Genomic DNA, 16,462 nt, shown 5'->3' on the forward strand with positions numbered 1-16,462 from the left:
TGTTTTAAACTCGGGGGATTTGAATGTTGAAAGAAAAGGAGCATCCACGTAAGCTTCACCTTCGGGAATTGATACAGAAAAATAAAAGCCAGAAAATTTAGGAACATCATGTTCATCTAATAAGATACTATGCAGATCCGTAGCCATGTAGATGACAGGTCTAGTGAAGGCAGTATGGAGATAAGAAAGAGCATGAGCAATCTGCCTTGCAATCTTTAACCTTCTCTCCCACACCATCGGCTCATGTTGTAGTTCAGTAACACGGGAGACATAAATTCGATCTGCAAGTAAACCATTGGCGGCAAATTCAAACACCAAAATGGGAATTCGAGTGTGGAGACAACAACCTATGGGCTTTAATACATTGCTGTGACCACTCATTTGTGCAGAAATCACTAAATCATTGATGGCTATATAGGCCAAATTATCTAAATGCTTAATGAGAACAATTCGTCCTTCAAGAGAACCTTTGTACCAATAAAATTCCTGATGTTGAGCAGGATAATTGTTGGTTGCTTGGCGGAGTTCTTGAGGGGAGATGGTATAGATGGGAATAAGCTTGGCATTGCGAACAAAAGAACCCTTAACGAGAACAATTCGTCCTTCGAGAGAACCCTTGTACCAAAAAGAGAACCCCATTACTAGCTTTTCAGAAGAAAAGTTGTTGGTTGCTTGGCAGAGCTGTTGAGCGGAGAAGGTAGGGATGGGAATAGGCTTGGCATTGCAAGAGGCAATCAACTTCTCAAGTAACAGGCTTCCATTCTCATAAAACGCTCTCTCTCTTTGCTTTCTTTTATTAAAGAAATGATCGGTGAACCAACTTGAAAGTTCAAAAACGTGTACAAAAACACCTTTGAACGTTTAGACCCCCAAATTACAACTTAACCAATTCAAGCAATATGTCAAACAACTAGTGTGCGGAAACTTAACACATGCTATAATACTAAATTGGTTAAAACCTATCTAAGCCATAACAAAATAAAATCCACAGCAGATAATATAAAGGCAAAGATAGAGAGGAAGGAAGATGAAAACACAAACAACACGCGAAGTGTTTATCTGAAGAGGAAACCGAAGCCCTCGGCGTAAAACCTCTCCGCCGCCCTCCAACCGGTAAACAATCCAACTAGAAAATACAGTTGCGGATACAAGGACAGCAAAGACCCTCCAAAGCCCTAATCTACCCAGTGCAACTAAGGCCCTCCAAGTTCTTGCTCCAACGAGGGTTGCGCCGAACCTTTTTCTTTCTAGCTTCCCGGAAATTTCCGCTACTAGACCCGTCTAGCATCAACCAATGAAGATTGGTTCCTTCCTAACTGCTTCCCAGAAATCCAAACAACTGTTCTAACCAGTGATGATGATGGTGAGAACCAGGTTTGGTATAATGCCTCTCAAGGATTTGACAATGGAGAGGAAGAGAGTTGAGGAATTTGTAGAGACTCTAAGGTATAGATTGTGGGTGAAACAATCTTGTTTTTCTTTAGGGTTTCTCTCTCAAAATTCTCTCTGGAAACTCTCTTTCAATCGTGGGTAAAAGGGGTATTTATACTGGAATGGAGAGGAATGTGAAACGTCAGGTTTTTACAAAACAGGGGTGGCTCGCGGCTTGACCTCGCGGCTTGACCAAGTCGCGAGATCCAGTCGCGAGATAACCGTATGGCTAGTTGTCCTGTTTTGTCCTGTAGTGCTCCAGCTAGCATGACTGTTCATCTTCCAGCATGCTTGGCACGTGTGCTGCTTCTGGCGGCTTGTAGCCGCGAGTCACCCGCGAGTCCCTGCCGCGAGTCTCTGTTTTCTTGCACACTCTTGAGCTATCTTCACTCTATCTCACTCACTACCCTTACATCAAACCCACCTAAATACAGGGTTACTAAATGCTGAATTACAAGCAAATTTGGCACGGAATAAAGCCAATTAGATGGTTGAATAAATTCAACCTTACACAACTCCAGCGCATAATAGCTTGAATGTGGAACGTCCTTCCTTGCTCTCTTTTGTTTCTGCTCTAAATCTAATACTACTACTTTGCTAGCGAGGAATGGAGGCTCAGCTGAATGACAATGACAATGAGGGCATTTTTATTGTAAATTCATTTCAGGAGGTTTCATCTTTGCGCTTGGGGCAATGACCCAGTCTGTGAGGTTCTAACCGAGACGCGTCTATTGTTGGTTCAAAAAAAAGTGAAGTAAACAGGCATGGATTACGCGTCTATTGCGCTTGGGGCCGAGTTCCTCTGATTTTTTTTTTTTTTTTTTGGAATTTGATAGTTAAAGGCTAGAGGATTACGTGCCAATCAATTAAGCTTTTACTCAAGATGTTTCACGTTCCACTCTTGCAGACCACAAACGGTCCACCAAATTAGTTACATGTCAATTCATCACGTATGGCCTGTGAGAAGGCTGCATATTACTCCCATCTAAATGAACAATACTTACGCCGAAGAAAGAAACTTAATATTTACTATTCTTCAATTGGTAAACAGGATAAATGAGATTTTAACAATTGAGAAATATCAAACTCAACTTCAAACTAGAGCTATTCAAGGATTACAAAGACTCCAAATTTATCAAGTGCCACATGAAATGATCTGTCAACCAACTCCCCCGCATGGCTTCAATGTGGAACCTTGCTCCCTTTTGTGCTCTACTACTCTGCTTGCAATGAGAGCATTTTGTTGTGGGTAACAATTAAATGCTTACAATTCAAAGTGAAGGAAGTAAAATTCCGGAGGTTTTATCAAAAGTAAGTGGAGCTTTCCTCATTAGCTTTTTTTGGAATTTCAAGAGGAAGTGTAGCTTTTCACATTAGCCGTTCAATGCCCATACCGAGTGTTGACTTGGGAGGACTCCTCACAATTTAAAACTTCAAAACATTGTTCACAATTTCCATAACTCTAACTCAATTTTTTGAGTTATGACTAATAAGTTGTGGAAATTGAGAACAAAAACTGAACCAAACGAATTTTCTTGAGGTGAGGTCTATGGATTTTGAAAAGTGAGTGATAAAATTTTTTTGCCTAAACCAAACAACCTCCTTTAATTTCCCAACCAAAAAACAAAAAAGACAACGAATATGGAAATATGTACCAACATATATAAGATGAAATATTGTCTCATGTAAAATTTTCCATAAATGTTTTGATAACTATCCAAGTAAAAAAAAAAAAAAAATGACAATGAACATTGAAATATGTTACATAAAATCTAATAATTTGTTCTATGATGAACACAATTAATTTCTTACCCATAAACATTTTTAGTAGTATGATAAATAAAAAGACTAAAATGAAAATTGTACGTTCTAAATTTAACTAAAATTCATTTAAGTCTTCTGACTTTACTTTCTTTCAATTGAGCCTTCTAAATTTCAAATTTATTCAATTCAAGTCTTCTGTCCAATTGCATTAAAAAATGCCATTCAAAATAATGTTATTCACTTATTCTCACACGGAAAAAAAATCTATAATTTTTTTTTTAAAATATAGATTTTTTATGTGAGATTTTTTAAAAAAAATCTATTTTTATTAGTTAATTGCATATTTAAGAACAACTTTGAACAAAATTGGACAGAAGACCTGAATTGAAATGAATTTCAGTCAAACTTAGAAGGTACAATTTGCATTTTTACCTTAAAAAAAATGACACAAAGACATTTATAAAAAAAAGATGGCTTTTTGGTAGTCTAAGTTATAAATTTAAGAAACCTAGGTCTACATAGAATAAAATTTGGGTAGCACCAAAAGTTAGACCATTCATACAAGTGAACTACATTATCTTACCATAGAAATAATTGTCAATTTATTCTATAATTTTGAATTTTCCCTTTCTTCTCTAGTATAGTGGAAAATTGTTTCATTAGTGATAGAGTATGTATATATTACACATTTATTTAAATTTTACTTGTGGATCGCACACGCGTTAAACAATTTATCTATATATATCTAAAAGCTAAAGCACAGTATTTATTGTTGCTATGCTATTGTTGAGCCATATCAGAGGCCACATCATCCACCCATTTTCAACATTTTCTCTTATTTTTAACTTTTTTTTCTTAATAATTTACCAACTTATTATTATACATTCTCCAACATTTCCCATTCCTTTTACCTTTTCATTTCCTCACTACTATCTACCTTAATATCATTTTTTCCAGCCAAAATGGGCTTTTGCCCCTTTCGTCAAAACTTTCCAGCAAAATGCCCTCTATCTGAAACTATTTAGGGAAATGCCCCTGTTTCGAAACTTGATTTTCTAAAAATCTAGTTTTAATTTAAAACTCGATTTTTGGACAATCGAGTTATGGCGAATTGAAACTAAAAAAAAAAAAATTGTGGAACTTGAGTTCCTTGAAAATATTCAAGTGGAATTCGAGTTCCAGAAAAAAAAAAAATATATATATATATATATTCTGAGTTTAATTTCACTATAGCTCGATTGTCCAAAAATTTAGTTTTACATTTGAAACTCGATTTTCTAAAAATTGAGTTCCAAAATAGGGGCATATTCCTAAATAGTTTTAGATAAGGGGCATTTTGCTGGGGTAAAACCCATTTTGGCCTCACTTTTCCTCTATACATTATCTTCATTTATTTTTGGCTTTTTTTTATTCCCCTCCTCTTAGTATAAACTTACAATTCTCTGTCCCATTCTATACTTAGTTTTCCCGCACACAAAATGTTATTTCTCTCTCTTTCTCTTTGACAATTTTTTTTCTTTTTCATTTTTTGGTGAATTTTTTATTTTTCTTACATTTCTACTTTAGGTTAATGAATTTTCGTATTATTTGGAACTTTACTTTGGGTTGATGATTAAGTTGTGCTTTTTAAGTTGTTTTATTTTTTCTTCTCTTTTATTTCATAGATGTTATCATATTTCATTATAAAGATAGCATATAAAAATATAATGTTATTTTGTTACATAACATAACTTGACTTAGATAATTTGGTGTTAATACTATATATATTTTTTTCTCATATTATATTCTATAAATTTCTTATTATTCTCTTTCACATTCTCTCTTGAAAATGTGGCTATTCTCTCTTTCTTGATTTTTTTTTTCTTTCTTGCAACTTTACTTTATATTGATGAATCATTGTGATTTTTAAAACTCTATTTTGGGTTCATACATTTTGTTGTTGTATTTTTTAGTTCACCATTACAGGTACTCTCTCTCTCTTAGTTTTTGGTTTGATTTTTTTTTTTTTTGAGCTAATACTTGTTTATTTTGTAAGTAAGAATTTGAGTTTATATCAAAACACAATCTTGGTTATGCTAATTACAAATCAACATTCGGTCTATTTCGGTCCACTTCATCTATTTGGTCCATTCGTTCCACTTCAGTCAAATTCGGTCAATTTCAGTCCATTTAGTTCACTTCGGTCTATTTTGGTCAATTTGGTCCTGTTCTGTCTGCTTCAGTCCAGTCCGTCAAATTCAGTCCATTCAGTTTACTTTGGTCTAATTTGGTCCCTAAGGTCCATGTGGTCCAGTTTGGTCTATTTCAGATCACTTCAGTCCAATTTGGTATACTACTTAAAAATGAGAAAATATAAGTTTGAATTGAGAGTACTATCAATTATTTAAGTAATATTAATTATAATTATATGATAAATTTTGATTACCAGTACCAATAGTTAGAGTAATCCAAAAATATGTATAGCTTGTTATGGCCACGTAGGACATAATGTAGCAAGCCTAGAGGAAGGCTTGAGTTCCGGATAACATCCAACCAATAATGTACCCTTCTGGAATGAGGAGAATGGTTACTGAGTTTGAGATAAGAAATGTCAAAGAATTAGAAAACAAGAACACCGAAAAAGGGATTGTGTTCAAAAAATTAAAGATTGGCTATCCCTTTATCTATATTTAATATATTATAAACGCAGTTTAAAACACTATTATTACTATTTTCGTGTGTCTTCTAATAAGTAATACTATTTACTCAAAAAAATAGGGATGTTTATCCCACATTGGTTGTATGTGTCTATTTTGGGTTAATGTAATTTAATTTTGTTTTTTAAATTGTGATTTAGTTTTGTTTTTTAAATTGTTGTTGTTGTTTTTTTTATTTTTTATTCTCTTTGATTGTTAAATGTTATCCTATTGCATTCTAAAGAATTAAATATAGCATATAAAAATATAATATTATTCTATTACATAGCATGATTTGGATAATTTGGTATTTATTCTGTTACATAGCATGATTTTTTATAGTACTCAATTTAGATGTTAAACTATGAGACTTTACTAATTTTTGTTTATTTTCTAATCCTTTGTAGTGGACAAAGCACTCTTAATAGTTGTATTAGAAGTACTCTATAATGCCATTTGTAGGGGGTGGGTTTGAGCGCTCCTTTTACTGGACGAAAGGTTTCAAGCCCCACTGGCCCAATACAATGAATTTTTAGAGGATGGGTTTAAGAACTAGGTCTTAGTTTGAACCACAATCACTAGACACGGTTAGATGCGAGCTGAACAATAAGGAAATGGATTAAAGTATGGAATTTTGTCCTCGGGCGTTTCGTCTGAGGAACTTAGTATTCTTCTTCTTCTACTTTCAGTACTAGGTTACAGTGGTTTTCAAGACCATGCAGACTGACACCATTTTCTCCTTTTTCTCTCCTCTTGCTCTATTTCTGCGATCCCCCATTCTTGCGGTGTCTCTCACATTATATACTTCTTTCCAGTCGATCTTGACCCTCCACCTGTTGATCGTGTAGGTCATTACTCGAGTGCTCGTCCCATCAGCCACCTTCCCAAACCCTCTGTGAGTTGCGGCAACCAAGGCCACACTGTTCAGGGGTCCTTTCCTCATTAATGCGGTCAGAACGTTAGTTGGGTGCATTCAATGTGGAGGTGACAGCTTCTCCTTGAATTGCTCCTACACCATACCCCTATGGGTGTCCTATTGTACTCGTCCTTTCTTCTGGGGGTGCTCTGGGAAGCTGCCTTTCATGGCGCGCCGTTCTTTCCTTCTGGGGTCTGGAGTGCCGAGGACAGGATTGTCCTCAGCAACATCTCTAGGCCATTTGGGCTTTCTTTGTACGTCCTCGGATATTTTTCCCTCCTCAGCGCGGGCCTTAGGCCCAGTACAAAATGGGCCGGGGTCGTCAAGCTCTTTGGCCCCACACCATTTATTTAAAGAAAATCAAATGTTAGCCAAATGAAAATAACCGAATAGGTGACAAATTTTAACTTTTGCAATTTTATTTTTATTATTATTATTTTATAACAATGCATGTATAGAAATTTAATTCTTAGATTTTGCTAATAATTGTTTATTTGATAATATGTTTTGGACGGCCGAAATTATAATTTCTATAAAGAAAATAACCTTAATAGATTATCAAAAACAAAATTTTATCCTAATATTGGTTCAATTAATCATTGTTAAGTTTTATTAATTTTTTTTAGTTTACGTTTTTTGGTGTTTTGGATTGTTCCTATATTACATTTATGATTGTTCCTATAATAAATAAAAATATAATTATGAAATACATTACTCATTATTAGATTAGTTTAAATTGTAATTTTTTTTTTAATAAAACCACCATAAAAATAATTATCATGCGCAACGCGCGGGTTCGCGACTAGTAAGTAATAATAGATGAACCCTTTGAAGCTCCGACATGGATTAGCATCTTCCTCATCTCTTAGTTGTCTTGTGTTTGTGCTTGCAAGATGTCCCATGCTGTTTTACCTTCGTTATATTTATATCAACCTCACTACTCCAAGTGAACAAGTGCCTCATAGCCCGCAATGCGCGGGTTCGTGACTAGTAAGTAATAATAGATGAACCCTTTGAAGCTCCGACATGGATTAGCATCTTCCTCATCTCTTAGTTGTCTTGTGTTTGTGCTTGCAAGATGTCCCATGCTGTTTTACCTTCGTTATTTTTATATCAACCTCACTACTCCAAGTGAACAAGTGCCTCATAGCCGGCATGCATATACACGGTCACTAATCCACTCTCCACTGCGTCTATTTTCTTAATCCAAATGCGTAAACTTTTAGTGTTTTTTCTATAATAAAAAAAAAAAATTGTTTGTGGTATCAACTAGTATCATTTTATTAAAAAAAAAAAAAGAAAATTACTCTATTTGGTTTTTATTTATATTTAATTTATGAAATGACCATGACAGTTTAGTTGTTTGCTATTTTAGATTGAATTACGATATTAATGTCCTCACAATTCAACATTTTTGTTATTTCTTTTCATGTGGTAGATTTTGTAAGGGACAAACAATTAATGGGAATTCTTAGCATAGCGAGTCACCACAAGAAACATTATCTCAACAATAAACCCTTAAATTCACAAGAAGAACATATGATCCACCATAAAAAGGAAAGGAGAAAATCTCTTTAAAATTTTATTAACCAATAATTTAAAAGACAAAATTTGGCAACAAAATTTGTTGTAGCCTAAAGCTACAATTCCAATCAATTTCTTTTTATTAGATGTGATTTTTGACAAATATATCTACCATCAAATTACATTTTTTCCTTATATCCTTTGTGCTTACATAATTTTTAGAATGTCAAAAATTAATAGTTATGTGATTAATCAAATGTTTAAATTTTAAATTTTTGTAATCTAAAATTATGCATAAAAAATAAGTTTAAAGATTGTATAATAAATAACATTTGATTGGCATGAAATTTGACATGTGTATTAAAAATATAAAGAACATTGCAATTCAACAATTATATGTTCAATTAGTCATGTTAATTTCATTAGTAGGAGCAGTAATTTTAGATTATAACAAAGTTTGTAGCCAAACATTGTCCTAATTTAAATGCCTAAGAGACTACATACTCTCTCTCTCTCTCTCTCTCTCTCTCTCTCTCTCTCTCTATATATATATATATATATATATAAAACCATTTGATATTCATATAGACAGCATAACATTTTTAAGAATAAAGAGGGAAGACGAAATAAAGGAAAAAAAAAAAAATCCCTTAGAGTTTTCCCAAGAAGTAATGAAACATAGATATAACTTTTGATCTAAAGCACAATAATCAATGAAAATATAAGGTTTGAAGTAGATTGGCATCAATTAGAAGTAAATAATGACATTTGTGTTATTCTTTAAAGAACTATAGACAAAGTTTAGTTACAAAATTGGTTGTAGTCTAAGGTTAAAATCTTACTTAATATTTTTTTTATTAGAGGTGAATTTTGAGAATTCCACCAATGGATTACATTTTCTTCTTATATTCTCTATGCATGCAAAATTTCAAGAAAATTAGAGATCAATATATAGCTATGCCATTGATAAATTGTTTTAATTGTTAGTTTTCGTAGTTTAAGATTATGCATAAAATATAAACTTATAAATCATATACTAAATAATATCCGATTGACACAAAATTTGACATGTGTATTAAGAATGTAAAAAACATATAATTCAACGGTTAGATTTTCAAAATATGTAGTAATGTTTATTTTATTAAGTAAGATTATACCCTTAAGTTATAACTAATTTTGTAGTTAAATTTTGTCCGAAAACTATTACACCAGTTCACTTTCCTATGTGACACAAACGCGGCATCACGACCACCCTACCCTTTGGGAAAAAAAAATTATATATAATAATTAAAAATTTTATATTTGTCAACCCTTAAAAAATAGTTGTGACCATGCTAAATTTTTTTTAAGCCCAGTAAAGTTAAACATTGATCTATAATTTGGTCCTCTTGAGAATATATTAGGTTCTTTCAAATAAAAAGGAAAAGTTAAAGAAAAATTTTATTGAACTAAAATCTGAAAAGAATAATAATAATAATAATAATAATAATAATAATAGCAGGCCCAATAGATTTTAAATCTAAGAAAAAAAAAAAATCAAGATCGTCCTCACTCCTCATACAGATTTTAATATCAACAAAATAATAATAATAATAATTAAATTGCTATAAACCCAGCCTCTTACATTGCCAGACCCACTGTCTCTGTCCAGCCTTCATCGCCTTATCCCAGTTCTCTCTCTTTCTCTTTTTCTGTGGAACTAAACTAAATATTGAAAGTAGCAGAAATGTGTATGTGTATGTGTATGTGATATACTGATATCCCTTTGCTTGCAATATATACTTATTTGACTTTAACTTGACCCAGTACTGTGATTAAGCCTTTTGGCTTATGTGTTGTTTTGTCTCTTGGGTGAGATTTGCATTGGGCAATTGGGGTTGTGGGTAGTAAAGTAAGTAAACAAAGTAATTTTGATTAAACTATGCAATTGCAAGGCAGTGTATTTTTATTTGCTTGACAAAGATTGATATGAATGCATCTCTTTATGTCAATATTTATATTTTATACAATTCTTAGATACCAAATGATTTTGTGATGATTTCTTGACTACGCTTCTACATCTTGGGACACAACACACTAATTTGACTATCCTTTAATTGTGGTTGTATGATGACACTTTGTCCTGCTGTTTGATTGCAGATTTGTATCAGTGAAACTGATAGATGTCTGCAAGGAAGTACAATATCCAATCTGTCTATTTATAATTTTATGATTTTTAAATTCAATTTAAGAAACAGTCATTTCCAAGTGATTCTAAATTTCAAAAAACCATAATGATAGTGACACAATCCATTGGCCCTGGCCACACTATTGTAACTATTATTTGTGATAGGGGGATGAGTCATCTGAGTAAGGTTTATAGTGCTGAATATCTGTCTCAGCATGGATTGACACCCAAAGCTTTGAGCAGGCCTATGAGGTGAACCCACTTTGAATTTTCATTTCCACTATTATTGTTATTAAGTTTTCCCCCCCTTTGGAGTATTTTCAATAGGACAACGAACCAAATTGAGGTTAACCCACTTTGCAATCCCCCTTCATTTTTGTTCTTTTGAGGGTTTTATCTGAGCTAGTACATTCTTGTTGCTCTTTGATAGATGACTTAGTTTGTTGGAAAATAACAGTTTTGAATGATTGCTTTTGTGGACTGAAAACTAACATATTGTTGAAAATGATAATATTTGACCATACAACTGAGTTCATAACTGTCGTGTATATCAATATTTTACTATCAGGCTGTCATCAAGTTAATGCTTTTACATATGGAGGTGGATTACACTCTTATACATATGGATGCAAAACTAAATTAGTGAGGTGGATTATCACTTAAGAGTGTGCATTGGGTGTATTACCAGAGTATTAGTCATGCTAGGAACTGGGAATTTTCTAAAAAAAAAAAAAAAAAAAAAAAAGAAGATTAAAACGAAAAAGAGAGAAGTTTGAGACTACTTAGATTAGTTTGGTTTCACTTTCCACTATTCAGAAAACAGAGGACATGGCTATTGTACAGTATCAGTGAATCTGGTGAACCATGTTGAATCTTTCATGTACTAGCAGAAATTTTTCTTTTTCTCAAATAAGATAACAAAGAATTTGAAGCATAATTAGTAGTTGCTCCCTAAAGTGAAGGGGATGTCTATGTTAGTGACAAGCAGGTATTTCAGCATCAATTCCGGTGTTGGATGTAAAAGATTAACAAAACAGAAAAGTATTCAAGCGATTTGAAGAATTTTAATTTGTCCACTATGGGATTTTGGATGCCTGTTTTGCAGTATGCTGCCAAAAGAACCATTTGAATGAAAGACGTATTATGAGATCATAGGAATGAGAAGGTCTTGTGGGATGCAGCTTTAATTTAAGCAAGTTGAAATCATAAACATGTAGTGGCTTTGTTGATGAGATTCTTTTGCATTTCAATAGAGGGATGCTTTTCCAAATTATTTGCCAGTGGCCAATTTCTAGGAGTTAGGCTGCACATACAAGCCTTCTCAGCTCATAAGTGAATGCATCACATTTCCTGCTTTTGATTTCTACCAAAAATGGAACTGCAATCTCTTCATGGATGACTTTTACGTTGAGATTGGTTATTTATATTGGCAGGCTGAGAGTGGAACTAATGAACAAGAGAAGAAGCAAGAAGACTCACTGTTCCAACGGTCACAAGGGCAACGGTAAAATTGATTCAAAGAAGCTTAAAACGACGACGTTTCATTAAAAGATAAACGGCATCGTTTTACTCAAGCGTGTCTTACTCACTTACTCAAGATCGCAGACGACATCGTTTTGACACAGCTCTTCATCTCTAAACAATTCTGGAATTGCTCTGTTCTTCATGACTTAAGCTCCAGATATTTTCCTTATCAGATTGTAGATATTTTTGTTTATCATGTACAGCTGTATTTTCTGTTAGAGTTTGTTAGATAGGAATCTTCTAGAGGTAGTTACGGGCTATGTATTGTATAAATAGTGAGTAAGGGTTATGTATTCATTTCAGTGAGCTTGAATAAAATTCAGTTTCAATCTTCAGAGAATTCTTCATCTCTGGTTTTACTTTTAATATCAATTTTTGGGAGAGGGAGCAGAGTATAGAATTGAAATTGGACTATGAAATTTATGGATTCTAATGCCAGGATTTAGAAGTTCTTATTGGTTGGTCCAAGAGTGTCATGTACTAAGAAGATTTGTGAATTTATGAAATGCTTTGCAATTTTGTTGAATGTGCGAAAAGTTTTATTACCTAATTTGGTTTTATTGGTTGAAAGGTCAGAAGAGAGATAGAACAATGTTACAAACTTAATTATGTAAAAAATAAAAATAAAATGTTATGAACTCATACACAGACTTGGTCTAGGAGTCTTGAATTTGTGTTTTTCAAGGATGGGACCTGGTCATTCTCATTACCTGGAAGCACTAGAGTTGAGTAGAGAAGTACGTGACTTTATAGATTCCTTCCTGCCTCCTTTGCCTGGCTTACATGAATGTGAATTTCTGTATCTAAATCATGTTTTCACATGCTGAGATAATCATGCATAAAGAATGCTGAGACTTGGCAGCACAAAACCACAATTGCATCTTGGAAACATACTTTTCCTTTTGACTGTGGTTAGCATTTTCTTATGGCCTTCAGATTGTGAAACTTTTGAATACTTCATGGAGTGGGGTTGGTCCTGGACTAATGCATGCTGCTACAAAAGGTGCTTTACAAGTGGGAAAACCAGCGGGTGGATTAAAGATAGGTAAAGAAGCTGGTGAAGGGACAGCCTCAAATTTTCATCTGTGTCTACCTTCAGAAACTTATCTTACTTGCAGATAATCTATTGCTGTCCCCTGATGCTTCTCAGTTGCATGAATTGCTTTTCAGTAGTGCCGGTTTTTTCTGCGAGGTAGCATGGGTTGGTGGATGCTGCAGTTAGGAGCAGTAGTTCTGATAGAATTGCTGGTGTTGCTCTTCCAGGGGGTATTGGTACTCTAATGAACTATGACTCATTCTATTCAAAGCAATAAGACTTTATTGATGATTGTGAGGAATGGGGTACATTTCCCAAATGAGAGATTGCATCACTATGGATGGTTTGCTACATTAACTCAGAGGCTTTGGCTTATCTAGAAGAATTTAATAGTCTCCCTCTTAGTGACAAATGTAGAAGTGAAACTGAACTGCAAAGTATTCGTGGGGCAACAGCGTCTTTATATTTTTGCAGTTGACGATTGATTGACTGTTACAAGATTATTTTTCAATCTATTTGATTTTCTGTGCAGTAGATGTAATGGCATGAAGAATTTTGCATGCCAAAAAGCATTCCAAGATTTGGAAATGGATGCTTTGATGTCTCTTTGGAGTGGTGAAAATTATTGTGAAATCCTGGTTCATGATCTGTGTAGATGTAATGGCATGAAGAATTTTGCAAGCCATAAAGCATTCCGAGATTTGGAAATGGATGTTTTGATGTCTATTTGGAGTGGGGAAAATTATTGTGAAATCCTGGATCATGATCTGTATAGATGTAATGGCATGAAGAATTTTGCAAGCCAAAAAGCATTCTGAGATTTGGAAATGGATGCTTTGATGTCTCTTTGGAGTGGGAAAAATTATTGTGAAATCCTGGTTCATGATCTGTAGTTTTTCATATTTCAACTTGGAATCAGTTGACTGAATCTAATTACAAATGAAGAAATTGTCTTTTACTGTTAATTTTGTGATCCAGTAAAAATGAGTTCTCACCTATAGCTTTCTTTAATTAGTGAGCAGCCAGAAATTACCATGGTTTGGTACCTTATGCTGCTTTTTGATTGGTTATGTTTTGCAGGTACTTTGGTACCAAGAAATGGTTAACATTTTATTTTATTTATTTTTAAATGAACCATGAACAATATGGTTATTGGACAAAATAGAATGCGGCAAAAAATTAACTGTTATACATATCTTTAAGATTTTTGGTACGAGGACTTGACTTCAAAATTCAAAGCACTACAATGGTGCCTGTGTGAACCACAGGCGCTATTGTCGCTGCTGCTGCTGCTATTTCTATCACCATGGTGGTGCTCTCTTACTTGTGCAAAGTTCCCTCAGTAGGTGCCTTCTGAATTTTTGAGGATGACAATGAACTTGTGCAGTAAGACGAGCAGGATTAAGTACTTCTCTGTTTGTTAAATATTAACTATTTGATTTCATTCTTTTTGGGACAACAATACTCTCATCCAAAGGAAATGAGTTAACTGCAATTATACCAGCTTGAAGATAAATTGTGGGGTAATAAGTTAATGGATTTTGACCCAAATTCAATTGAATTAAGACTATTTCGTAAAGAGAAAAAGGTTCGCCAACTACTTTGAGTAATTATTTCATTTTATTGTAAATAAGACTTACCCTTTTTTTGGTTTGCACAAACGAAAACTTTATTTATAAACCAACAAAACAGTAGAAGTCCATTGTCCTCAGCAGTACAGAAGTTTTTTTCTCCCCTCTACAAGCCACTATGCATACCCCAATTACTAAGACTATGACCTACTTGGTTTGCATTCCTATTATTCCAAACAAAGGAACAACTATCAAACTCCTTTGCCAATACCAATCTATCCTCCAGTTCTTATAGCATCAATATATGATCACTTTCTGCAATTTCATCTCTTCAGAAATCCAAATGTTCCAAAAGAAGAATAGCCTGAGCAACTACTGTTATTGGTGCAACCCACATAATTTTCTTGACCCAGCTAACTTTTATATTGCCCCAATCACAGATTGAAACGGCAATACAAGCTCTGTCATTATTCAGTCACATCACAATTAAGCTTCAAGAGGCCCGTGAGAGGCTTCCTTCACTTCTTGGCTTTCATCAATAGAAACATTTCTCTTGAATGATGCAGAAGCATGCTCTTCTAAACTCTCATGAAGCTTTAAATTCTGCAAATTTCCACCAAGATCTTCACCCGTCTGTGTGAACCTGTGTGATTGAGAAATACTATTAGCAAATCTCAGAGAATTCTCCTTTATTACTTAAGATCCATACCAGTTTATTAGGACTGCTTCTTAGTAGCAATGGGGATTTCATAATGGCATTTAATGGCTCTTCATCAAATAAGCTTTTTAACTAGTCTAAACTCCATCCATGGCCATTAGTTTGAAAATCAAATAAATTCTGTTTGTAATCGTGCCTAAAACATTTGGGAATGCAATAATGTGAATCTGTTTATCTATAACAGATGATTGGATGAACACGGGCGGCTGCACATGTATTTCAGGCCTGATTCAAAATGAACCCCCTGCGGCCGCCTTGAAAAGAAAAGAAAATTTATATGTATAAAATATTTTTTATACTAATTTAATTTTAAATATCTTTATAATATTAATATCAATGACAAATAGATAACGACAATGATATAAAAATAAAAATGTTAAATAAACTTAACAAAATAGAATAATCAAGCCTACATTGACTGTGGCTTCCTCGGATGTACTAATTTAGAGCCTTTGGCTTTTACACAGCATCCTTTGGAGTCACACATCGAAAGAATCTTCCCTCACTTTCTATCTTATAAGTTCTGAAGCGAAGCCTTATAACTAGTGGTACATTACTCCTTCGCTTGCACTTATAACTAGTGGTAATTGTGAATCTTGTCAATTGCACTTCAAGAAGTGGGTTGGTCCTGGGCTAATGGATGGAACTACTAAAGGTGCTTTACAAGCATGAAAACCAGTGGGTGGATTTAAGATTGGAAAAGAAGCTGGTGAATGGACAGCCTCAAATTTTCATTCATATCTACCTTTAGAAACTTACCTTACTTGCAGGTGATACTATCGTTGCTACCATATCACCAAATTTTGATACATCTCATTTGCATGAATTGCTTTTAATAGTGCAGGTCTTTTATTTTTATTTTTGAGGACAGGAGGAATTGTTCTGATAGTACTGCTTCCTGTTGCTCTTCCTGGTTGTATTGGTACTCTAGATGAGGTGTTTGATTCAACTGGAACGGATAGGGTCAGAGCTTCATGTTCCCTTACTTTGGTGAACTATGACACAATCTATTTAAAGCTATTAGGCTTTCTTGATGATTGTAAGGATTGTGTTACATTGTCCAAAGGAGAGGTTGCATCTATGGACAGTTTGCAGCAGTAACTCAAGAGGCTTTAGCTTATTTAGCAGAATTTAAT

General features: G+C 33.9%; 1 protein-coding gene and 2 pseudogenes across 1 annotated transcript in view; 2 read left to right on the forward strand and 1 right to left on the reverse strand.

Annotated features, from left to right (window-relative positions):
• LOC115957133 (non-functional pseudokinase ZED1-like) overlaps positions 1 to 2,139 on the reverse strand; it is a 2,716-nt gene extending 577 nt beyond the window's left edge. The window contains exons 1-2 of the mRNA XM_031075358.1: positions 1,947 to 2,139; positions 60 to 820 (exon numbers count right to left, since the gene is read on the reverse strand). Of these exons, the coding sequence (XP_030931218.1) occupies positions 60 to 820; positions 1,947 to 1,957 (772 nt within the window). The 5' untranslated portion in view covers positions 1,958 to 2,139. The remainder of the gene's footprint in view (positions 1 to 59; positions 821 to 1,946) is intronic.
• On the forward strand, positions 2,107 to 2,272 carry LOC115958638 (annotated as a pseudogene).
• A 10,349-nt stretch (positions 2,273 to 12,621) lies between these two features.
• Positions 12,622 to 16,427, forward strand: LOC115957134 (annotated as a pseudogene).
• Positions 16,428 to 16,462: the final 35 nt, after the last annotated feature.

The sequence above is a fragment of the Quercus lobata genome, chromosome 8, assembly GCF_001633185.2.
Source record: "Quercus lobata isolate SW786 chromosome 8, ValleyOak3.0 Primary Assembly, whole genome shotgun sequence".
NCBI classification, from domain to species: domain Eukaryota; kingdom Viridiplantae; phylum Streptophyta; class Magnoliopsida; order Fagales; family Fagaceae; genus Quercus; species Quercus lobata.